Below are 25,376 nucleotides of genomic sequence, written 5' to 3'. Positions count from 1 at the left end.
TCTGCATCCTGTAACCTTTCAGAAGACTCCTATTTCTTATACTGTATTTGTTGGAATTTTAAAGCATATTTACTGTTTTGTGTTACATAGGAAACTAATGACTATGTAACCACATTTTAAAAAGCATTACTTCCTTTTTCTTAGATACTTATAACCAGCATCTGCCTACAGAAGTAAACTGAAAAGACCATCTTTTACTTAGAATTACAAAAATTGTCACATCAAGTAATGTGCAAATGTGCGTGTACTTGTGCATATTTGTAGGGAACAAATGAATGCTCTTTATAAATAGAAGGCATAAGATTATATACTATCTTTGGTGCTCATTGAATAGATTAATTTTCACCACTCTTCTCCATATAATATTTAGCCATAATTTTGCCTATAGCTTGAAATTAAAATGCAGGCTGAGAATTTTTGAGAAAGCCTGAACCAGATCAGATACAATAGAATTAAAAACTAAGTAAGTTTTGCTTTATTTTTCTATGGACTTAAAAATGGCAAATAAGGCCTCAGGGAGATCATCTTAGCAGATAATTACTCACTATTCATATATCAGGGTCTTGGTGCTATCATTTTAATAAAATGAAGGATAATAATAGAAATGTTCAAGCCTGAAAGATCAAAGTATGTTCTCTTTCAATGTTCTTTATAAGTGGAGGTAGAAAATCCTGACAGGATCTTGCTGTTCTTGTAAAACAAATAATCTGTATTGTTCTACGAAATATTTATGATAACACTTTGCTTTTATTTGTTATTGCTAATGTTGTTTTGTTATTGTTTTACTTTTGTTAAAATTTCACAAAACATTTTTAATAATAAAGTCAGCTACCAGAAGCTATAACTAAACTTAAAAGCTTTCTCTCATCTAATCGGAGTCTACATCAAATCTAAATACAAAATGACTAACCAAACAATTAAAATATAGTACTTATTATGTCTGACAATAATTGGCCCATAATTATCAGTACTGAGTCTTGAATGAAAGCCAGAACAAAGTTTTTAAAGAAAACATATGAAAAGAACACCTTATAGCTAATGTGTTCTGCTAAAACTGAGGGAATAGAATCGAATGAAAAATTTATTCAGGTATACAATAGGTATAAATCTTGAGGTATTCAAATACTAGTCTAAAATATTGCACAAAGACGCAAAACAGATAAGTCAGTCCTATTTATAGACTATAGCAACTCATAAGGCATGTTAATAGTTCTCAAGGTTTATCTACATGATAACTTTCAGTAGAAGTACTTTATTCTCCTGAACAGGTCAGGTTAGCTCCAGCCATTTATAGATGTCAAAATACAGTCTTCTCACCATGTAGTGCTTTATTTGTCAGGCTTAGTTAGGTCCTCTATCAAAAATTTGTATGAAAGAGGTGGAACCAAAGAATCTACTTCAATATGGAAATTATGATGACTACATCATTCATTTTAATTAGATCCAAAGCTTGTCTTACTCCATTTGACAACACAGAAGAAAGGATTAGAAAAAAATTCTTTGTACATACGATGTAGACAAAAAAGAGTAACTGCACAGGACTATGAAGTGCTTTGGGCTCTCGTTTTTGCATTGTGTTATTCAGCCTGTACTGGGTTGAAATGCAGTTGACCAAAAAATAAAAGGCAAATGTAACAAATAGAAAACAAACAAAAAGTAATTGTTATCTTGGTTATCACTAGCAAGTCACCAAATCAGAGTTTGTAATAGTTAGTTGATAAAATACATCTGAATGCATAGGAATTATAACTATTATTTTTTAAAATTTTGTTCTTTCGTTAACAAAAGGGAAGCAGTAACATACCTCTCTTTTCTCTGTGAACTTCTTCCAAAAGTTGTTCTTGCTTTTTTATCTGTTTAAAGAGAGACTGATGTTCAGACTCCTTCATCTGTGTAAAGTGTTTAAGCTGTTCGCGGCTCTGCAATAAGTAGCATCGCAGCTTTTTTTCCTTACTTTCTCTCTCCTTCACCTCCTCACACAGCCACTGAAGTTTAGTCTACATTAAAAAATTAGGAAAATAAAAGAATTCTAATAAAAATATTAGGACATAAATGTTAATTGATCAAATTACCTTTGAAATTACAGCTTATTTATTTATAGGCATTACTGCATAATAATAATAAAAGTGAACATTAGGATATATTACAAGGATATATCTTGAGCCTTCAAGAATCTCTAAAGAGATATATTTTGGCTGATAACTATGTGAAGATGAAATACACAGATTTTATTTTTTTAATCAGGAGCAAGAATTTGCTGTGGGTAAGGAAATTCAAATTTAATTAGGGTATGTATATAGACACAAAGAGGTACTCCCTCCTTTCCCATCCACATTAAAAATTAAGTGACATCAATCCTTTAAAGTCAGCAAAAGACAACATTTAAGGTTCATATAGAGGAAAAAGAAAAGAGAGCTTATAGATACTATAGATGATGGGTGGTCAGAGTGAATCTAAAAGCAATAGAAGAGAAGACCATGTATAGATACATAAATGACCCAACTGTTTGATCAGAAAAGAGCAAACTTAAATAATATATTGCTCTGGATGCAGAAGAATATAAAAGGTTATCCTTATCTTTTACCTGTAGGACTTAAGACACAAAAAAAAATGAGACATATTCTTCTCTCTGGCAACCAGCAAATAGGACCCATGGGAATGGCATGAAACAGCAACTAAGGAGGTTCAGACCAAATATTGGGAAAAGGTTCTTCACTGAGAGGGTGGCTGGACACTGGAAAAGGCTTCCAAGGGAAGCGGCCACACCAGCAAGTCTGATGGAGCTCAAGAAGTGTTTGGACAACACTCTCAGATACATGGTTTGATTTTTGGGTGATTCTGGTTGGAGCCAGGAGCTGGACTTTATCCTTGTGAGTCCCTTCCAACACAGGATATTTTATTATTCTATTATATTCAAATTATTAACTACAGACCTACATTACTTTCTTTCACAGAATCACAGAATCACAGAATCACAGAATCACAGAATTTCTAGGTTGGAAGAGACCTCAAGGTCATCGAGTCCAACCTCCAACCTAACGCTAACAGCCCTCCACTAAACCATATACCTAAGCTCTACATCTAAACGTCTTTTGAAGACTTCCAGGGATGGTGACTCCACCACTTCCCTGGGCAGCCTGTTCCAATGTCTAACAACCCTTTCAGTGAAGAAATTCTTCCTAACATCTAACCTAAAACTCCCCTGGCTCATTATGCCTGAATTATGTTTCCATACTAGGAAACAAATTTTCCCCCTAAATGTTTTCAAATTCATACAACTTTAAAATATATATAACAGAGCTAAACAGTACAAGACAGTAGGGGAGATTCAGCATACAGTCACATGGACTATGTACTCCAGAAAAGCATGGCAGTCAGCAGCATCATGAATAGTGATGCACATTTTCCCTTTAAAATGTTATGCCTAAAAGGACTTGCAAGATCTACACAATTTTTATGAACAGGGAGAGGGTATAAGGCAAAGAAGATGGAAATGGGCAGGATCATTAGCACTATCAACTGGATGAGATGCTAATTTATCATCAGAGGACTTGAGAGACCAAGTCACCACTGAAAGAACTCAAACATTTACTTCTTCATCTGTGAAACTGAATGCTTATTGTGTAACCTTTATTCAAAGTGTTCTCACTCTCTTTCTTGCTGACTAAATTTCTGTTACCATCAAAAAATCAATCAAATTAACCGAGACAGAAAAAAGGGTAATGATTGGAATTTCAAATCTCATACATAGAGTAGATGGGGTGTATCAGGATCCGTTCAAAAAAGTTAGCATCTCCTGTAGTTAATGACTGGCTCTGCTCTGGTACCTCCATTTCCATGTTGTATTTACATTCTAAATATTTCAAAAGTCCCAGAATGTACCATGTTATATTAACTCCTGCTGGAAAGATGTTTTGCTCTTTGTCAGATTCAGCCACTTAATAAAACAGTAGGGATAGTCAAACAAAACTCAGAATTTGAGGACAGAGAAGCAATGACTAGCATGATGTTGATGTATAAGTGCTGGTTATAAGCTACAGGCAACAATTGTTTGATTTGAAGTCAAACTGATTGACCTTTCTATTTCAGTAAAAGCCTATAGGTTTGAAAGTGCTCAGCAATGTAAATTTGTTAATTGGTTGGATGAAATGTTGATCAGTAGAAATCTTCCTTCTGTCTTAGATAAACATTATTTTTAGAAAATACAAAAATACAGTAATCATAATAAAATGTACTGTCATCTCTAATTTCTATCCTGATTTTAGCAGTGAAATATTTACACAATTTCTTTTTGATACAAAGAACTTTTTTCTTTATATCAAAAAGGGGGAGGGCACAGGGCAGGGGAACAGTTTAAGAAGAATGAGGAAAAAGACAAAACCTGCAAAAATTCTAAAGGCAACCCCAACCTGAGTAAGAGGAAATGTACAAGTAGTATGGTGAAAAGTAACACAGCAAACATTTTGAAAGTATGGGTATCCCATAAAGACAAAGTCATTTTTTTCACTTGTTCTGCCTGCAAATCTCATATTGAAACTTAGGAATCCTGCCAGGAACTGATATACTATATCTTAAATTCATCGTCAATTCATATGTCTTTAAAATACATGAAGAATCTTTCCAAAGAATGAGTTGCAGCTACCTGATTTCAAATATTAGTTCTAAAAAAGGCACTGTAGAACATTACAAAAAAAGGGGATTAGAGCTGTGATATATTTAATGTAACATACCACAAACAACAGAGCATCTTATAGCTGATGTTCCCATAGCTGCTGTCACAATAAGTACAGAATCTGAAACACCTGTTGTCGAGAATAAGCCTTTACCACAAATTCTTAGTATAATCTCTGCAGATATACAGAATGAGATTCCTCCATGATGAATTGCAATTATCATGCTGGGATATTATAAAAATGGTATTTTCTTCTGTAATTTTTACAGTGTACTTCTATATTTCAAAAAGCCAGAAATTCGTATCAAAATCATCCTCATGTTCACAAACGTGAAGAAATTAGTGAACTTTCTGAAGGGCTAAATAATCCTTTTTTTTTAGACCAAAACTTCATATTATTTCTCAAAACAGTAGTAAACCTAGAACTTTCAAAGATTCTTAATTTAGACTTGATTTCACTTAAAGAACATAACGGAGACAAAAGGCATCAGAAAAAAAAAAAGGTTAACTTTGCCATGGATCAAGAGCTGTCATAACTGCAGAAGGGAGCATCTCTCCTCCCCAGCTAAACTATTTAAATTAATCTCTTTAAAGCTGCAGGTTTGGGTACAGCAAAAGTACAGCACTTTTCTAAAGTGGTAGTTGTTATAGCCTCAGTGCACAAGCAGTATTCCCTCACACAAACTGTGAAATTTCTACAGAACTATTAATATACCCTACAGTTCATAACTCTTCTTCAGTGGAAGCATGCAGTGCTAGAAACATTATGAAAAATGCAGGGACCAAACTGTATATTTAACACTAAAGTTCAGAAGTCACATCTCAAAAATATTTGTATGTGAAGCAAGTTTGTTCCTTCTACAGATTGTAGTAACTGAGAGAAAAATCAAAAGACAGAAGAAAACCAACTCTTGAAAAGGGACCATTTGTAAATACTTCTAACTACAGAAGTATTTGAAAAAGTGAGCACAACAATTATACTACAGAAAAAAAAAATCAGTACCAAGGCCATTATTATTACATGCAAATTTTGTCACTCCTTGGACGTGATGTAAACAATTTCACTTTTAGAAATTTAAGAGAAAAATCAAAAGACTTTAAGTTCTGAATACCTATCAGCAGTTGCAATAACCCAGAAATACAAATGTGGTTAACTATTACGGCAAGATATTCCCAGATTCATATTGTATTTTATTTATTTATAATGAATACTTTCACTGCTTATTTCCAAGCAAAGAAAGGGTGACACCAAGTTTTTCATTCATTCTAGACTTTCCTATAGCAGCTAAAGAAACTTACATGATAAATTCATGGAAATAATCATTAGTTGTACTTTAAAAGGTCTTTTTAATATGTCATTGCCACTTTTTAAAATAATGAAAATGCTTTCTGCATAACATTTCTTTTTTGGTTCATTTTATCTTTGTTATTTACACTGGCAATCTCTCTTGGTCTACAAGTCTTAGACTATACATCAATAGTAACCTCATGGTTCTTACATGGAAACAGTTGAAACTTTTCCTTAAGTTAGTTCTCCTGTGGCATTCTACATGAAGCAAAAATTTTTGTGTATTCCACCAAGCTTAGTCTTTTTAAAAGGTACTGGAAGTGAGTCTCTGTGCATGTACTGGGGTTTAAGGATGGAAGCACCAAAATGAAAAACAATAGCTTTAAGTTACTAGTCATCATTTCTGAGAAGTCTTGAAGCATGTATGCACCTGCATTATAGAATTCAGAAGCTTTAAGCAACTGTGGAAGGATCATTTTCCAGAAATCCAATCTAATAATCTTTAGATTCAATAAAAAACAGCCTTATTTCAAATTATTACTTGCCTTATTATATATAATCCTGTAGGAGAAACATAAGCAGCTGACTTCATTCTCATGTTTTTCTTGTCTCAAAATAATTTATACAGTGGGAAATTCAGATCTAAAGGCTACCACTGCAGATTCTTCAATGCATTATTTTTTTTTGGTATAATTGCTATTTATTTGGCTATAGAGATATTTATTTCTTGTTGATAGGAAAATCTATACAATAATTTTATCAGTTGAAATAGCCTGATATTATCGTTAACTGCTTCCAAAGGAATGATTTTGTGTTTTTTTTCCCCTTTAACTATCTTTTCAAACACACTTTCTACTGAATGATTATGAATGTTTGATATTACATTATTCAGTAAGATTTCAAAAGACTTGACTATTACCTTTGTTTCTGCAAACCAGCGATGAGGATCATTCAGCACCGTTGGTGTAAGTGATATTGCCTATGGAGTAGTGAGGGAGAAAGAAATATGCATAAAAAAAAGGGTATTAGACACAAAAAGGAGAAACACTTTCCAGCTTACTGAAAGATTGTCAACTAAATATTCTCTGCTAAAAAAACAGTTTCGAAATCATATCTGTAAAATGGTTTAATAGAACTGTAATTATAAATTAGCCACAATTAAAAGCAAAATATACAAATTCATTGACTTCTCTCTGCATCAAGGTGTATAGTCTCAGTCTGAATCTGTGTGTTCTTTTTTTGAAAACATTATCTTTCCAAATAGCACAATCAGACTGCTTTAAAATGCCTGCTTCTCAAGAAAAGGCCAACTTCACAGCAATTCAATTGTATAAACCAAACAGTATAAACCAAAAGTAGCATAACCAATTGTTAGTCATTGAATTGTCACCAGTATATCTACAGAAACGCTACGTGTCACCAGTATATCTACAGAAATGCTATGTGCAGCATGGTAAATGACTGGTCACAAAGTGAAAAAGGGCAAACCACAAAAATCTTAAAATATTTGTGTTGCACAATGATGGTCTTTGTGTTTTCATGAAGAAGAAATCACTTGCTTGGAATATTTTATAGGTATAAAAAGAAAAAATATAAATTTCACTAAGTTGATAAAAAGAGAAGAAACTTCATTAATACTGCAAACAACAAGAAAATGTGATATGCCTTTTTTCTGCAAACTGAATGGTGTTAAACATTTCCAAAAGGTACTGTTACATACTTTCTATATTACTAAAAAAGTGGTGATAATGGATTTTTTTTCATTGTTGTAGTTGGCAGATAAGGGAAAAAATGTCATACACATCTCTCACAATTGAAACCTATTTAAAATGAAGTTGACTATTAACCTTATGTCTAGCTCATCCTTTATCTTATCTGGCCCTATCTCATGATTACTTTGTGCCTTTCTCTAATTTAAATACGATTTTTTTTTGTTTGGTTGTTGGGTTTGTTTGGTTGTTTTTTAGGCTTTTTCCCCCAATTTTTTTAGCACATTTTGAAATTCAGTGTGTATTTCTGTACATTTTGGACCAGGGCTGATAATTTTTATTATAAGCATATTTCTTTAACAGGTATTTACAAGGGCTTTATTAAACACCAAGACCAAAAACCTAAGCAGTACCAATTGATTACAGACTTCCATGTTTTATAAGACAATTATTGCTACAGAAGGACACAGCTGAAAAAAAGAAAGATTTATTAGGCATGTTGACCACAAACAAAGCAATGCATAACCACAAGTTGTGACTTCTATGGCAGCAAACATGATTCTTTGCCACAACATTCAAACAAGGCAGTATACAGTCCATAGTTTAAGCATGACTGGTGTAGTTATTCCAAGTGTAAGGTTTCTTATAACAAGAATACTGGTTGGGAAAGTAAATCTGAGAAATATATGTAGAATTATTTGTATTCTTTGTTTAGAACACCAGTATATGGTGATTTTAAAAAATCCTGTTTATTTTAATTCAGGGAAGATTAAGGCAGGTCTTTATGTCACAAGCGTTTATCCACTCCTTCACTGCTCACCTCAGTTGCAGTGGCAACTCCTTGAAGAACTTGTCTGAAACCTTGACAATAACTAAGTACTGGGGAGAAGAACAATACAACAAAGGGAATTTCTTACCTTTTTTTTTTTTTTTTTCCTAATTTATTTTTCAGACCAGACACCACAGAGCTGTGTAACATTTCTATTCACATGTCTAGTCAAAAATTCAATTTCAAATCTTTTAAGTTTGCCAATATGGCAAATAGGGCATATAAAAGGCAATAACAAAACTAGATAAATTATGAGAATTATGAAAACAGAAACAGCAAAGCTTTATCCAGAAAACAAAAACTCTGCAGGAGGTGGGAAGCAAGTCCAAAAAGGCATGGTTTGATGTTCAAGAATATATCAGATCACAAAGGCTTAGTAAGTAACAACAGATCTGTAAGGACACAGAGGAGGAAGTTTGTTTGTCAACTAGAAAGATAAACTTAAGATAGAAAACAAAAAAATATTAAAAAGATAATGGATTTTCAGTATCAATGCAGAAAAGTGTCTATTTCAAAGGCAGTCCAGCCAAGTGACCAAGGACACCAGATAAGAAAGCATGCACTGATTAAATGGCAAGAGAAGAACGGGGTAATCTGAGTGAGTGCTCACAAAAAGATTTGCAAAAGAACACAGTAATGAGCAACACATGGACAGATCTTCACAGTATCTCATTCTAATACCTAGTAACCTGTACCCACATCAGCTAAATATCCCTAATCCTACTGCCCCTAAATTATCTATACCAAATGAGTGACAGGTAATAACAGCACACATAAATTCTGCTACAATCACCCACTAAGAACACAACAAAATCTGCAGCATACTTAAAAACTTAGAATTACTTTGAATTTCTCCATGGAGTCCCGAGAAAAAATTTCACAAGCAGCATCAATTTCACTTCCTATCATGGTGAGAATGGATTTCTGTTCCATTTCTAAATGATGCAGCTGATCCTTAAACTGCAGTCTGGCCTCATCCATCCTTCTCAAATGATCTTCTTCATAACTGATCTGTTTATTCTGCAGTCAAAGGGGAAAAAAAAAGCAGGAAAAAAAATCCACAAATTATTGCATTCATATCATAACACGCATAAATAGCAATATATCTTTTAATTTTATAATCACACTATACTCAGGCACTGTGTTCAGTTCTTTGCCATGGAATATAATATATTCTCATAGTACACAAAATCACCTATTAATTTTTCCTATTCACCTGGAAGTCTCCTAGTTGTAAAGAAACCACACCAAATCCAAACCCTACAATCGCAGAGCTCTATTTCAGAGTCAAAACTAGACATTCTCTCATGAAACTTTTTTTCATGAGTAGAAAAGAGCCCACAATAAATACTCCTTTCATTTCCTAGCCCTAATACTCCTTTCGACACTAAGGTCACAACCCTAATACACCTTTTCATTTCCTGAACATTTCTCACATCCCTTTCTGACAACCCACACTCAACACAAAGAAACAGAACTCATTGCTATTACTTTATCTGCATTTACTTAGATAGGCTTCTTTGCTTAAAAATGATTCTGTGCTTAAAAGCTTCTCCATCCTTTTTCACCTTAAACATAAGAGACCACCTCTGTCTAAAAGATGTATTTTTCTAATACGACAGAAGTTGGAACTAGTTTTCAACTGACTGCAAAAGACTACGTGCACTTCTACAGACACATTTCCTTAACAATAAATATTATAGTGCTAAAATCCCAACCTAGACAAAACACATTTTAAATTTAAGTACTTTCTATTAGCCTGAAAAGTTGAGCTTTTAAAGCACTTCCTGTTAGTCTAATAAAAGCAAGCTAATAGAAAGGCCAGATTTCATATTCATGTCCTGTAAGTCTTGGATGCACTATTTGAAAATTCTATGAAAATACTTATTGTAATAATAGAAAAGTAATACAGTCTTTTGAATTCATCAGAAAATTTAATTTGAAAAAATAAAATTCAATACTGATCCTAAATATTAGCAGAAAAAGGAAAATGCAGGAAGTTGGAATATTACAGTAATTCAGTTAAACTTCTATCCCAAGATTTTTTAATCCATAGGTATTTCACTAGCAAACTATGAAAATAATAATTTATGCAACAGGTTTTGTACCCTGAATAGTTCTACCTACACACTACATTAAATTTTGGGAATATAGTTATCACAACCAAAGAGTTGACGCAGCTAATAATACTAATGTACAGCAGCCTTCCTCACTGTTTTTAAAGGCTTTTAAACAGCATTTCAGTATATAAATTAATTTAGTCAAAAACAGCATTTAATTCAGCATGTTATCAATACATTTAAAAAGTCTGATATCCTTCTTACACAAGAAGGAAAAATTGGCAGGGAGCTAACTACATTATGTCAAGAGGTTTTTATTCCATTCTTTCAAAAAAGAAGAAAACATTTTTTTCTCAGGGCCAATATTCAGAGTAAAGAGTCATTATAGGCTGAAGATAGAAGAAATATGACAAAAGGAGTTAACAGCATTTTGGAATAATCCCTTTACCTAAACTATATTCAAAATGAACTTGTTAGATTTTAAACTAAACTTCTATGTGAGGTTTGTACACTTCATTTATAGTAACAAAATACGAATTGAAAATTAAATTGGAAAACCTGAACAAACATAAGGGATCTCCAATATCAATAGTCAACTGTTACCAGATTTAAATAGTTTGGAACTATTAACCTAATGAAACTGACAACAATCCAGTGGCCTATGTGCAATGGATAAATAAAACTCTTGTATCATGTTAAGACAAATACTTAAATCGCAGAATTTAACGCAAAACGGATGAAAAAATAGTAATCTGACATAGAAGAATAAGAAGCAGATAGAGGCTCCATTAAAAAAAAAAATAATGAGGATATAGTGCAAAAAATATGTATATGTAAGCAATTTCCTGCAGGATGCTTTTTTTTTTTTTTTTTTAATGTTTTCTTGAATTTTAATTTAGGAAATGAACTTAAAACTATCAAAGATGAGAAATAATCAATGCTTTCTTAATATGAATTAATCTATACTGACAGCTGCTTTACCCTGGAGAAGGTAAAACTTCATCCATGCACAGAAATACTCATCTGAAATCACAACACTGCAGAAAAAAATTAAGATATAAAAATTGCACAAGGTAAAATATACTTGTGTTAAGAAAAACATTAAAAAGCAACGTTGTAGAACCAATCATGGAAACCAACAAACAAAAAAGAAGAACTGAAGAAAGCAGTAAAAGGAGTTACAACATATAATGACTTCAGCAACTCTGAAGTTATCACTCGATTTATTAAAAAACAAAAGCTGACAATTGCAGATAGTGAAACTGCAAATTTGTATTTGATAGTAATTAATAATAAGAACGTTAAACAAGAATGGCTTGTAGAGATCACCGATCTCTAGAAATGTAATGCCAGTATAAGAGAATAATGTATGTTTCCCTAAAAGCTTGCTGTGTTTAAAATATTCAAGCAGTAAATAATTTTTATCAAGATATTTAGAATTTATTTTACAGTGATTACCTTGCCTATCTAATTCAAATTTGCTCTAAATTATTTGTAACTTAACTGCAACTCCAGAGAACGTGAAGAAAACTGGAAGAACTTAAGTATTTTTTAGTTGCCCGTGTTAGAAGTATATAGGAATGTACATGTAGTACCTATATACCTACTCTGATAAATTATTGATATAACTCACTGATAAATAATATCAGTGTATCCCTGGAGGGATACCATTCATGACTCAACCAAATCACTTCTGCCTTGTTTGATTTGTGTGGAAACTTTGTACTACAGTATGACTGCATATATTCTTGAATGTGTATATGTATTCTTTGCATTTTAGATTCATCGCCTAATTCTTTAGTTCACAGTTTTAGATATTTATCCTAAAGTTTAAATAAAGTTCAGAGACTGATGAATTATGTTTACCTTTTTCTCCAGTTCTTGTTTTACAAACTCACATTTTCGCCTGAGTTTTATATTTTCTTCTTCACTTTGGGTTAATTCTTCTGTCAATTTATCACATTCAACTTTTATCTTCTCCAGTTGTCGACACTGAGTCTTGACTGTGCTTTTCTCTTCTACAAGTTCCATCTGATGGTAACAGATGAACAGATGACAAAGTCACTACTATATGGGTTATTTAAAAATGTTCACAGACATTAAAGCTTCAAAACCACAGAACATGATCATGGATGATTAATTATCTTTAATTTTTTACATTTAAGTTATATTAAGTGCAATCACTTATCTGAACATGGAAAACGTGTATCACAAAATTTGAAGATAATGATCAACTCAAGAACACATAATGAAAATAAAATTGTACACTGTGACTTAATATCACTTATTATTTGTTATGATTTATTAGTGCTGACACAGAAGTTAAATGATATGGACTTTCCCTTTAAAGTGTAGAGCTTTCCCACATTTTACTAATAATGCAAATTTAGCTGCAAAACCAGATCAATCAGCTTAGAAGAATGTTGATGTTTGCCAGGTATGTTGTAAATTTCTGCAAGACACTGCAGTACCATAGAGCTATTTAAAAGCAGTAAATAGAAATCTCAGATTCTGCATTTCAACTCTGCTACACTCATCAGCTGACATCACCTTAAAAAGTTCAGTATTTATGCAACTTTTCCATTACTAAAATAATTTGGAATCAGAAACTCCAAAACTCATTTCATTGCAGGACCTGGTATGAAATTTATATCTGCAGAGAAATAACTTTAAAGATTTTGTTATTTTTTCATTTCTAATTTGTGTGAGTTTAACTCTATTTATGCAGATACTACAGGTAAGAATGAAAAAAAAAAAAAAAAAAAAAAAAAAAAAAAAGAACTTCTAAGGGTCCTAAGAGCCCTAAGTAGTCAAGTGAACAAAATATATTGGTTTTCTGTGGAAAACACAATGAGACCTGTCTTTCTAATTAAGGGATTTGCTGCTCATTCAACTTAGTAAAACTGACAGATCTGAGAATTCTCCAGAATAATTGCAAAACACAAAAAAGTAAACAAAGCTAAGAAGAAAATTGTACGCATAATATCATTATCCAAAACCAGCTTCGTATAAGATGAATTGCAGGATGCAGTTACACACAAATATAAACTTCCAAAGCAAATTCCTTCTTGAGGAAAATCAAAAATTCTGTTCTTCTGATTAGACTATAAATAAGACTATACATATACATTTTATGGTGAAGAAGTGTAAGAGAAGTTTTACAAGTTAATTTAGACTTAGGACACAAATACAAGCCTGCAGTGCTTAAAATAGTTTCTGTGAGTATGTTTATAAAATCCTCTCTTCAGTTCCTACTAAAGGTAGCCATATAAAAAAATATATACAGATGGAAACAATCCAAGAAACAGATTCCTCCTGTACATTATGTTTGAGACATGAGGTTGAAAAATAATTATTAATTTCTAATATGGACAAGGCAATTGTGAACATAATTGAATTGATCTAGATTTAAACCAATTTCCACTTCTGGTTATTTTCAGGAAAAATAAAACTACACCCACTTGTTGAATTTTAGAAAAGTTAATCCAAAAAGAAAGACATTTATATACAATTTTATACGTATCTCTGCATAATCATTCATTAAAGACATAACTTGAAATTGCTGTCAGCCATGAGTAAATTTTATATTTCCTTATTCTAAAAATACATGGATGTTTTTAAAAGTAAATGAGGGCAGATAGTAAAATTAGGGGACAGATTCAGGGCTTCTGAATGCACAGTGTTTGGGAACTACTAAGCAAATTACTTCATTTTCTCTACCTGGTTTACCTATCATTTTGAAAAAATTATAGAGACACTGTGCTTCCAGTAGGGGTCCTAATAGAAAGAGAAGTAAAAACTTTAGCACCAGAATCTCAGTACTCAGACAGTAAGATCCTTCTCAATACTGACATCTCATACAAAATGCTGAGTGCTTCTCCAGTTCTACAGCAACATGCAATATCCCTATGCTACTGTCCCATTACATAAAAATCCTTAACTACCCTATTTTTTTTATTTTTTTTTCTGCCTTTCTTGCAGAAGAGGCAATAGAGTGAAGAACTATAATGGATCAAAAGGCACTTTCAACATCAAAATTCCTTCTCTAATTCAAATTAGGCTTTGAGTCTTAAGAAATGTGTTCATTTTGCCTTTACCCCTACTACATGCCTCCCAACTGACTTTTATATTTTAGACTTTGCCATTAACAACCTTTGGACAGGGTTATGTATATTTTTTCACAAAGACGGTTACAAGGGTCAGACAAGGCTGACCTGTAAATAAAGTCAAGATAACCTGATTAACAGACAGTTGCTCACTAGGCACAAAAAAAGATGAAACTTTCTTTTAAATTTCCCTAAACTCTAATCCCAAAACCATAGTATTTAAATATACTTTGATAACTCACATAAAAAATTTACCTTAACTTGGAAGACAACTCTATCCATAAAACTTAAACCCAGTTTGAATTGTGAAACAGAGAAACAGGAGGAGGGCATACAGGTTTATAAACATGCAGTCTTCCCATCATCCAATGGTGTTGTTGCCATTTTGGTTACTAGTGTTGTCCAAAGCTTGCCAGAGAGATGGTATTTGCAATGAAATGATGAGTTCAGACAAAAAGAAAGTCACCTGCACAATATATTCTTAAAATATTTTCCCAGGGATGAATATGACCAGATATTTCATTGCTCTTACAATGTTTGAATCAAGACACTATTTTGAATTATCATTGTGTACTTCCAAAAAAATAAAGTAGTCTACCCAAATTTATCTTAAAAAATTCATTTCCCTTAATCCCTCCACTCCTCTGCTTCAGAGAGATGAAGCTGTAAAAAAAATGCATGTGGATTAAGGATTCTGGTTAAGTCACAACTCTGTAAATGAAACAAGGAAGTGAATTCTCTAAAGATTCTGTTTAGGTACAACCAGTATCAATATTGAGGTCCATGCTATAAGACTGACTTTTCCTTCTAAGGGGAACACATAGTCACAATCAACTCATTTTTTGATTACTACCATCTAGAACATATTCCCCTTCTCTACACTTGACATTAAACGTACAGTCTTAATTGCAATTTCATTGTCAAAGAAAAAAATCATATTTGGATAGATCACCTAAATAACAATACTAGACACATCACAAATTAAGTCCCTAAAATGTTAAGCATTGCTGTCAAAATATTTTTTATTTTTAATGATCCTTCCACTAACAGCTACCTAGATTTTTTTACTGCTATCTTCATTAAATGCAGTACTTATGAATTATTATCAATTATGTTATGATTGATATAATAACTAACCATCCTTTTCTAAGTAACATTAATTCGTAATTGCCAAGATGCAGAAAATACGCATTTTCACTGACTCTGCATATTTGTGTGAAAAGAAATAGACTTGTTTATACTACCAATGATGAAGTACACCATGAATCACTGAAGTTTTGATTAAGGATATTATAACTTTTTATGGTTAAATTGGCAGAATTTTGATATGAGCAAATTTTAATTAAAAAATATCTGATGGGACTGAGATGGAAAGTGCATTTATACTGCTTCTGAAGCACATTCAAATTATGTTGGTAATTTACAGCCCGTCTGGAAAACTACTGCCTCCACTAATATGTCCTAATAATAATTTGTATATTCATAAAAAATACCAACATACATATATATTTAATCATGTAATCAAACTGCTTCAATAACAGTGCAATGTTTAGCTTATACACAAGTTTTCATACAACTGTTGACAATTAACTGTGCTATGTAGAGTATCCATTTCAACTTAACTTCTTCAATTCTCTTTAGACCACTTAAGACACTGAAATACATGTTTTCTTTCCAATGCAATAGCCTTGAATCAGTAGCAAAGGATGTGAGCTGAAGACATTAACTTGTTTCTTAATGAATAAAATGTTTTAGTTTCATAATTTACTGCACATGTAGCCACTTCCTTGAGGAATTAGAAATTCTAAAAAGCCTTCAAAATAGAAGGAGCTACAAAAATTAATCTTAATGAGATATATTATCACTGTTCATACTCTGAAAGTTCTTCCAGGTACACCAGCATTATGCAATTTAAACATTTACAAAAATGTACTATCCCTGACATAATACAAGTTCTATAGTAGAACCATGAAAATAACTTGTTAAAATAGTAGTTTATAAAGAAAGGATCAAATGACGTTAAAACTACAGCCTTACACATCTCCTCCTGCTCTGATCACTGACATACCTACTGTCATTACTTCCATGCTAATAGCTTTTTCCCTTAAACTAATATGAGATTACATTTTCAACCATTAATTTTAAACTTTTATGATGACCTGAAATAAAGTGTGTGTGTGTCTGTGTGTGTGTGTGTTAAACGTTTTACAACCCATAGTTCAATACTTTCATCACTCTATAGAAAGAAAATAGCTTTTGAATTATTCAGAATAAGTACCTTTAGCATTCTAATCTGAGCATCTGCATCATCCTTCTCTTGTTTAAGGAGTTTCATGAGCTCTTGAATGTTTTGTTCGTGCTTGATTTTAACATTCTGTAACTCTGATCGAAGATCTGCTAACTCCTGTTGGTGAACCTCTCTTTCCATCTTCAACTGCCTGTTAGCTGAAGTCATCTCTTCATGCTTAGAGTCCTGTTGTTTCTGGAAATCTGAGAGGCTCTTATGTAGTTCTTTTTTGACTTTCTCTTCTTCTGCTATTCTATTTGTTAGTTCCACACGTATGGCACTCAGATTTTTTATATCTGCTTGCATTTCTAAGAGTCTTTCCTGGTCTTTTTCGTGAATTGAGTTACTAGTTGCAAGTTCTTGCTCCAAGTGTTCCTTCTCAGCTTGCATTTGATTTTGTAGACAGACTTGCTTTTTCAATTCATCCTCCAATTTATTTACAGTACCTTGAACTTCTTTAATCTCTTCTTCAAGGCACAACTGTTGCGATTTCATTTCATTCAGTTTTACTTCTTTGCAATGAAGTTGTTCTTCCTGCTGGGCCCTCTTTGTAAGTACATCATTCAGCTCTTTCCGAAGGTTTTCTATTTGGTGTATAGCAGAGAGAAGTTGACTTCTGAGGTCATCCTTTTCTTTGAGGATCTAGGAAATACAAAAAATAAATCCAATGCCACCTAAAGTAATTAAAGAAAATTGTTGGAAACTAACATCTAAGGAACATGTAGGCTACTCTGTTCTGCAAAAACGCAATTCAAATTGCTTCTAATGAGCTCAGTTACTCAGTGTATTAAATTTAGGTGCAGAACATTTGTGATCTCAAAGTATACCTGTCCTTAAATGACTAAGACACCTAAGCAGGGATGCCTTAGGTTAATACCCCGTTTCTCTTATCCTCTTGTCTGACTGAGATAGTCTTATTTGCAAATTTTTCAAGTAGCAGTATGGAACAAGAAACGCAATACAGTAATGAAGAACAACATAATGAAAACTACTGGCCATATATACCTTACCTATAGGTCCATTGTATAGCCTGGCTTGTTTTGCTTATTTTCTAAAATATTACACAATATTTTATTGCCTTTAAACTCTGAAACTACACTCTGAAGAAGTATCAATAGTAGTTGAAAACCGAGTTCAAATGAAAGATAAGGAATGAAGACCTTAAAATGAAAATCAGACACATTTAATAAAAACACTGCTCTTTTCCTAAACAGCTTAATGGTGCGAGGTTTTATGTCCTTCCCCCCTCCCACCCACAACATTAATATCTCAGGTTTAAAAAAATTCTAGAAAATACTTGGATGGAAATATTTCACACTGCAAGTGCATGTGTTACTAAATCATAGAATCATACAAGTTTAACAGAATGTGGTATTCTATGATTCTGTTGCACTCACCATTCCTGATTCTTACTTATCTCAATTTACCATGTAATTTTTTAAACACTGTCTACAGTACATTTACCATAAGTAACACAATTGTTACTACAAAAAAAAAAAAAAAAGGTTACAAGATCTTCCTGATGCATCAACTACTGCTATATAAAAATATATTTAAAAGAAAAATTATTTATAAAAATAAATGATAAGGTTACAAATAAGAGTCAATCTTACCTGATTATTCTTGTCCATCAGTTCATTGATAGTTTCATTTTGTTTTTCCACCTCATAATCTAGTTTCTTACATTTCAACTTCCATTGTCGGATGGCTTCCTGTGCTCTCACCTTCAAATCTTCTCTTTTTTTCTCAGTCTCTAGCCTGAGTGCCTCTGAATGCCTGAATTCAGTGAGGTATCGTTCTGCTTCCTTGGTACTTTCTTCAACTTGTTGAGCTAACTCAGCCGAATGGAGTTCAGTTTGCCTACGTCCATTCTCACATGCCTTGTAGCAACTCTGTATTTCCTTTAGCTGGTCTAGCATTTTTTGCTGTTGCTTCTCCCTGTTTTCCAGGTCAGATGTTAACACCTAGAATCATCATAGCAAAGTATGAAAATTTCAACCCTAAAGATATACAGTATGAAACCTTATTAAACTACATACAGCAATGCTTACATCACTTTTCTATCTAAAATATGAAGAGAGTAAAAGATCTCTGACTATCATGTTAGCACATAGAATCTCCCACTCTGCGATGGTAAAGAATTTCATCACTGGATATAAAATACATCAACATTAGCAAATACGCACGAGGGGAAAAAAAAAAAAAAAACTTTGACATTAATATACACACATAAATGTGAATTTTAAGGTTTTATTTTTACTATTAACAAAAATAAGTTTGATCTTTTCTATCAGGTTGCCCTTCATTCAGAAAAGATAAGCAAGCATGGACCCAAAGCAGTTGATGTAAGCTGAAAAATCACAGCATACCAACTTTTCATGAAGCCTTCCCTACAAAATAAGGGGGGTTAGAGAAAGAGCAGGTCTCTACACTTTCATATTTCATAACAGGAGTCCCAAATATACCTGTACTTTTGAATTCCTATTGTGACATATTATATCTGTATGTTAACCTGCATAGAGTTGTCAAAATTCTGTTTGATCTATAAGGGTATTTAAAAAATTAAATAAACAACTTTTCAGATACAGGCTGTCATAAGGAAAAAAAAAAAAAAACACCTTTTATTAAACTATATTTATAGTTTAATATAATCACAGAATCTTTAGGCTGGAAAAGACCTCTAAGATCATGGGGTCCAACCATTAACCTAGCACTGCCAAGCCTACCGCTAAACCACGTGATCAGGTTACCAATAATTTTCCGAAACCTCCCTCCAGATGTGGTGCATATGTTTATTCACGCTCTGGGAACAGACATAAACAAGCACTATTTGTTGGAGGTGGTTTTGCTTCAGCATCTATAATAACACACCTCAAACTTTACTGTCTATATATGCTGCTTAAAAGTCAATAAAAAAAGGACAGGTTGTGGTCCGGCCTTTTGGTTCTTTGGAAAACCCCAACACAACGTCAGTTTCTAGTATTTCATTGAAAAAAAAGGAGAAGGATTGGTGGCAAGCACATTTTTAGATAATACTTCTAATAGAACAGTTACAGGTAAGTAATGTCTTTGACATTTGTCGTTATCTGTCTGCACACATCAATGCTGATTTGAAGCAACCCTCTACTGCAACAAACATCTCTAAGTCTGAAAAATCCTTATGAAAGATAGGGCTTGACTAAATGACTTAATTTGTATGTCCCCCTATGTGCTTAGAAACAGATATAGAGAAAGATATATTGTTGCCTATAGCTTTGTACCCTAAGCTAATTTTAATGCCAGAATTATCCTACATGAGTTAACTTGAACATATTAATAGCCTTCTAGCAGTGCCTGATGTTTTCTCAAGGAATAATGCATTTTCTTCTATCCTTTAGCCAAAGTATTTAAAAGTAGTTAAATAAAAATATTTTTCAATTTACATTTATTTCAAAAATTAAGATGTAAAGTTCTGAGTTAAGGTTAAAACATACTGTCAGATCTCCAAAATAAATACCAAATATACCACATTTTTAAAATTGACAAGCCAAGAGCAAAAGCACCATCTTCAAACTCCGATAGTTCAGTAACAAATGGCTACATTGGTACTTTAACATCTATACCATCATTTAATGAAAACTGTCCCATAAGATGGTTTTGATTGGAAATAACAATCAAAAGGGCCAGTAGAGCATACCTTGCTAAAGACGATACCCCTTTCAGACAAACACTGCTCAGAAAATGATTACCACTTTTTTTTGTGGAGCTATACTACCAGCAAATGGCATATGGTTAATACAACGCATCTAAAGTTCCATTAAACAAGCTAAACTATTACGAAATTTTAAAAGCCTAATTTTGATTTTATGGGAACCAAGATTGTTTTGATAGTAAGGAGTGATTATGTAAATTACTGTTGTCATTGGAAGAACATTGTTCTTGGCAGTGGTAAGCTGTGAAAGCATGACCATACAGTTTCAATTCATAAGCATGACATTATAACCTTGGCTTTTAGTTGTAAAGGTTGTTTAGAAAGAAATGAAAAGTAGTTGATAATTAAGCTGGATACATAGCATCACATTTTTCAATTTCAGTGTATTTTCAAAAACCATTAGATTTCATATTCAGAGTGCTGTAGCACCTCTCCTATGAAAAAAGGCTGAGAGAGCTGGGGATGTTCAGCCCAAAAAAGAGAAGGCTCCGGGGAGACCTTATTACAGCCTTTCAGTAATCAAAGGGGACTTGTAAAAAAGATGGAGAGCAACTTTTTACATGGGCAGACAGTGATAGGAAAAGGGGAAATGGTTTTAACATAAAAGAGGGGAGATTTAGATTAGAGGTTAGGAGGACACTCTTCTCTCAGAGGGTGGCGAGGCACTGGAACACATTGCCCAGAGAAGCTGTGGATGTCCCATCCCTGGAGGTGTTCAAGGCCAGGTTGGATGGCAACTTCAGCAACCTGATCTAACGTGTGGCATACCTGCCCATGGCAGGGGGCTTGGAAAAAGATGATATTTAAGGTCCCTTCCAACCCAAGCCATTCTATGTTTTATTTTTTGTTAATAAATAGCATTTGCCTATTTTTCATAAGTTTGTCAAGTTCTTCAGTCCTGAAAGACATCAATTTTCACTACAAATACAAAAACAAAATATCTTACATAGAAGATTTATATCTATATCCTACTGTGGAAGCACACACGGTCAGTCTCAACTATTCTCAACTCTTAATAACTGGAGTAAATAGGTAGCCCCTACTTCCCATCATGTTTAATATTTGTATAAAAACATCTGTAGGAGTCTCATTCCCCAGTTCCCCTTTATCCTTTCTGCCCTCAGTTTCATTTCAGCCTTTGTTGCAGGGACATGAATACAATACATCACAAAATGCTGTCCTTAGTATAAGGAACAGAGCTTGACTATTTACTTTGCACAGCTGGTTTTGTGAACATTCTATGGCAGCTGTGGCCAGAGCAGTACTAAATTCAGCACAACCTGAAACCCAGATAATGGCTGGTTCAAAAACTTTGAGGACATTCTGGTATTATAATCAAGTGTGACACCACAGGATTTTCTTGCTGTGTTTGTTTGTTTAGAAGGTTGGATTTTATTTGTTGTTGGTGGTGGTGTTGTACTGAGGGTGAAATACTGTGTTATCTGTAGGAAAGAAGCTGTCCTATGATACCACAACATCCAGAAGCTAAAGAAATTCGTCCTTCAGAGCTGCAGGATTTGAAGGAACTGGTCAAAGAGAGGAAAAAAAAAAAAAATCAGCCCTTACCACAGACCACACCTTAACATAACTCCCGGGTAGATTTAGATTTACAATGCCAAGAGACCTATTAGAACTAGAGGAGTTACAATTATCATAGATCTCAGTTTCCACCTTTACTTTAGTAATATAAGGTTTAGAAGGTTTAGCTCTTGAAGTCAGCAGGTTCATGTCCAAAGGAAGATGTTTGAAAATATCCTTGACTTGTGTTACTGAGGCCTGGACAATGCCTCAGCATCACAGTCATGTGTACATAGTGACAGGGGTTATACCAGGCATGGCCATCTGCCTGAGCCTCGCAGACTGCCTTTTTACTAGGGCATAAAAAGTTGGCAGCTTTGATATAGCTGCCTTATAGGCTGTATCAAATTTTCACATTCCTGTCTTTATCTTACCCTTGTAGGTAATTTAGAAATTAAATATTTTAAAAATTTCCACAAGACAGAAATATAAAGATGTGATTTGTTTATTTTTCACCAAGCTTTCTCTCTTATTTATGACTGCAGTAAACAAGACAGATCATCTAAGAGAAAGGACAACAAATATCAGGAGGTTACACTTACTAGAGAAAGAAAACAAAACACATTCCTTGGACATCTGAGTTTCCCTTCCAAGAAGTAAATTACTAATTCTGTGATCGACAAAAACTTCTAGACAGATTAGAAATGCTGCCTTTATAGAATAAGACCTCATATTCCAAGGAGTACCCAGTATCTTTGATGGCTCAAGGTTGTTCAACAGGCGACCTCAGTGCTCTGAATGTAATAGAAGCATGACCATGTTCCACAGCATGTATGGAGGTTCTCCTGACAGGAGAAGCCCATGATATTTAGAATAGTTGCTTGTTAAATGTGTTCTGAGGATCTGTACGGGCGTGTTGTTTTTGGTTTGCTTTTAAGTGTTTTCAGCATTGCTCTTACTATAGAAAAAACTGATTTGGGCACATTGCTGCTTCTCAGTCCTTACACAAAACAATTCTGGGTCCCAATTTTTCTCAGTTGACTAAATTTCTTTCTGCATTTTCATTTTTTTTTTTACTGCTTACAGAAGCAAGGGGAAAGTATTACAATACTCATGTTAACACATTTGACACCAAGATAATACCAAATAACCTCCCACCAGCATTAATATCTGAGGATTTTTATAAAAGGGAATTATTTCCCTGGAACACTTAAAAATTTGTTAAATTTAATTAATTGATCCTGGGGATACAGCAAGTTAATGCTCCAGAGATCTGAATGCAAGTATTATTTTCAAAACTGATGAAACTTTGTTATCCCTCAGACTGCAGAACCACCACGAATGCTTCAGTTGACAGACTCTGTCTAGAGATGATTCAGAACAGAGGTGATCAACAAACTCAGAGACAGATGCAATATTTGCCCTGAGTAAAACAGTTGTGCTTAGTAGTTCTAATTTACTACATAGCCAACATCCAAATATATAACCCATCTATCAACTTTCACAAGAAATTGGAGGCAGCAGAGAAAAAGATCAACATTTTCCAGTTAAAACTAGTTATTTATCCAAAATGTAAACTAATCATCATAGGCTCTAAACACATGATTACTCAGTTCAGATTTCCAGTCCCTAGCTTGACTACATATATTGTATTTTTGACCTGCATTTTCAACAATTCATTTAAAAATAATCACCACAAAATGCAAAAGAAATTCCACTCTAGATACAGAAAATAAATCACATCACATTCTCAGTGTAACATTCCTTAAAGCTTTCATGAACACTGAAAATACAATTAAGGATCATTCATTTCATACAATTTTCCATAATCCAAGGTAATGCCTTAAATGAGTTATGTGCAAACATTCTATAATGATAATACAATAAACCACATTTCACCTCAACCACACTAATTATGTTGATCACCTAAAGTAGATCCGTATGTAGTGTTCTCTTTTTCTGTAACGGGTCTCAGCAGTACAGTCACCAGTTTCTAACATTATGTAATCATACTGATTGTCATTGGTATTGTTTTCAACAATGTGATCTAAATCATGCACCTAATTATTTCTCTTATTTATTTATTTATTTATTACTGAATACAGTGCTCAAATATTTCTTCACAATCTGATCTGCATCTCTTACTAACCATAATGTATCTAACCATGAAGAATCATTGATTCTGGAGGTTTAGATCTTTTATACAAACACAAGTTCTATGAATTGAAAAATCAAAGATGCATATGGTCAATCAGTCAAGAAACGTATTCTTTCAGTAAAAGGTATATTGTACAAAATCAACTGGTTAAAGAGGTACTTTTTCCATATGTTCCCCAAGCATGAACTGCTACTGGTTCTTGATCACTAATAGTCTATATAAAGATACAGCTGAAACATCTTAAATTTTTAGGTTGATTTGTGATTTTGAATAGATTTTTAAAAGTACATATGCTAGTCACTTTCAATAAAGTTTTTGTAGCACTACTTCAAAGTTTAAAAACCATTTGATATAGCAATACAGGCTAGTCTATGCCAAAGATATAGATTTGTCATAATTTGTGAGAATTTCTGTTTAAGTTTATAAAAGTGGGTTACGGTTATTGGTTTCAGGTATCTTAGTTGACCTGTAAAATTAAAATAATTGGCTAATAGTGTCATCTTCAGTGAAAGAAAAGCCATAAAATAAATTTTAATAAGGCTAAGAATTTAAATCAACCTTTATAAGATTAGAAGATTTCTATTATTTATGTCTGAATTAAACAAATCTCTCCCTCAGAAAATTTGAAATATTTTTAACAAACTGACTGCCTGCTGTTACACTCTACTGGACAATACTGTAAGACCCCATTGACCTAATTAGAATCTAATTAGAATTAGAGAAATCTTCAGTAAATCATTATTTCACAAGCATAAAGAGTCCATATAAGCTTATGGATAAACTGGCTTATTGTATCTTTACAATTTTCATACACTGTTTACTTCTTATCTATAATAGTCAAGTTAGACCAATTTCTCTGTTAGTTCCATATAGAAAAATATATTTAAAATAATGACATACGTTTCCAAGTTCTTACAGAGGCATCCTCAGGTACACTATGATAATTGAAATTAAAATTTTCTCTATTAAATTTAAAAAACTAAAGATTGAACTCACTTCTAAACATGAGATTATGATCACATTCTTAAGCTTTCTCATCCGGTCCATTTTATATCATA

General features: G+C 33.1%; 1 protein-coding gene across 1 annotated transcript in view; it reads right to left on the bottom strand.

Moving 5' to 3' along the window:
* Positions 1-25,376, bottom strand: part of CEP128 (centrosomal protein 128) — a gene marked incomplete at both ends in the record, with an annotated part of 109,983 nt that overhangs the window by 51,869 nt on the left and 32,738 nt on the right. Inside the window, 6 exons of the mRNA XM_084288230.1 lie at positions 1,805-1,997; positions 6,880-6,939; positions 9,342-9,518; positions 12,425-12,589; positions 16,943-17,593; positions 18,565-18,915. Of these exons, the coding sequence (XP_084144356.1) occupies positions 1,805-1,997; positions 6,880-6,939; positions 9,342-9,518; positions 12,425-12,589; positions 16,943-17,593; positions 18,565-18,915 (1,597 nt within the window). The remainder of the gene's footprint in view (positions 1-1,804; positions 1,998-6,879; positions 6,940-9,341; positions 9,519-12,424; positions 12,590-16,942; positions 17,594-18,564; positions 18,916-25,376) is intronic.

The sequence above is a fragment of the Netta rufina genome, assembly GCF_964035555.1.
Source record: "Netta rufina genome assembly, chromosome: 5".
NCBI lineage: Eukaryota > Metazoa > Chordata > Aves > Anseriformes > Anatidae > Netta > Netta rufina.
This window is presented reverse-complemented; position numbering and strand designations above follow the sequence as displayed.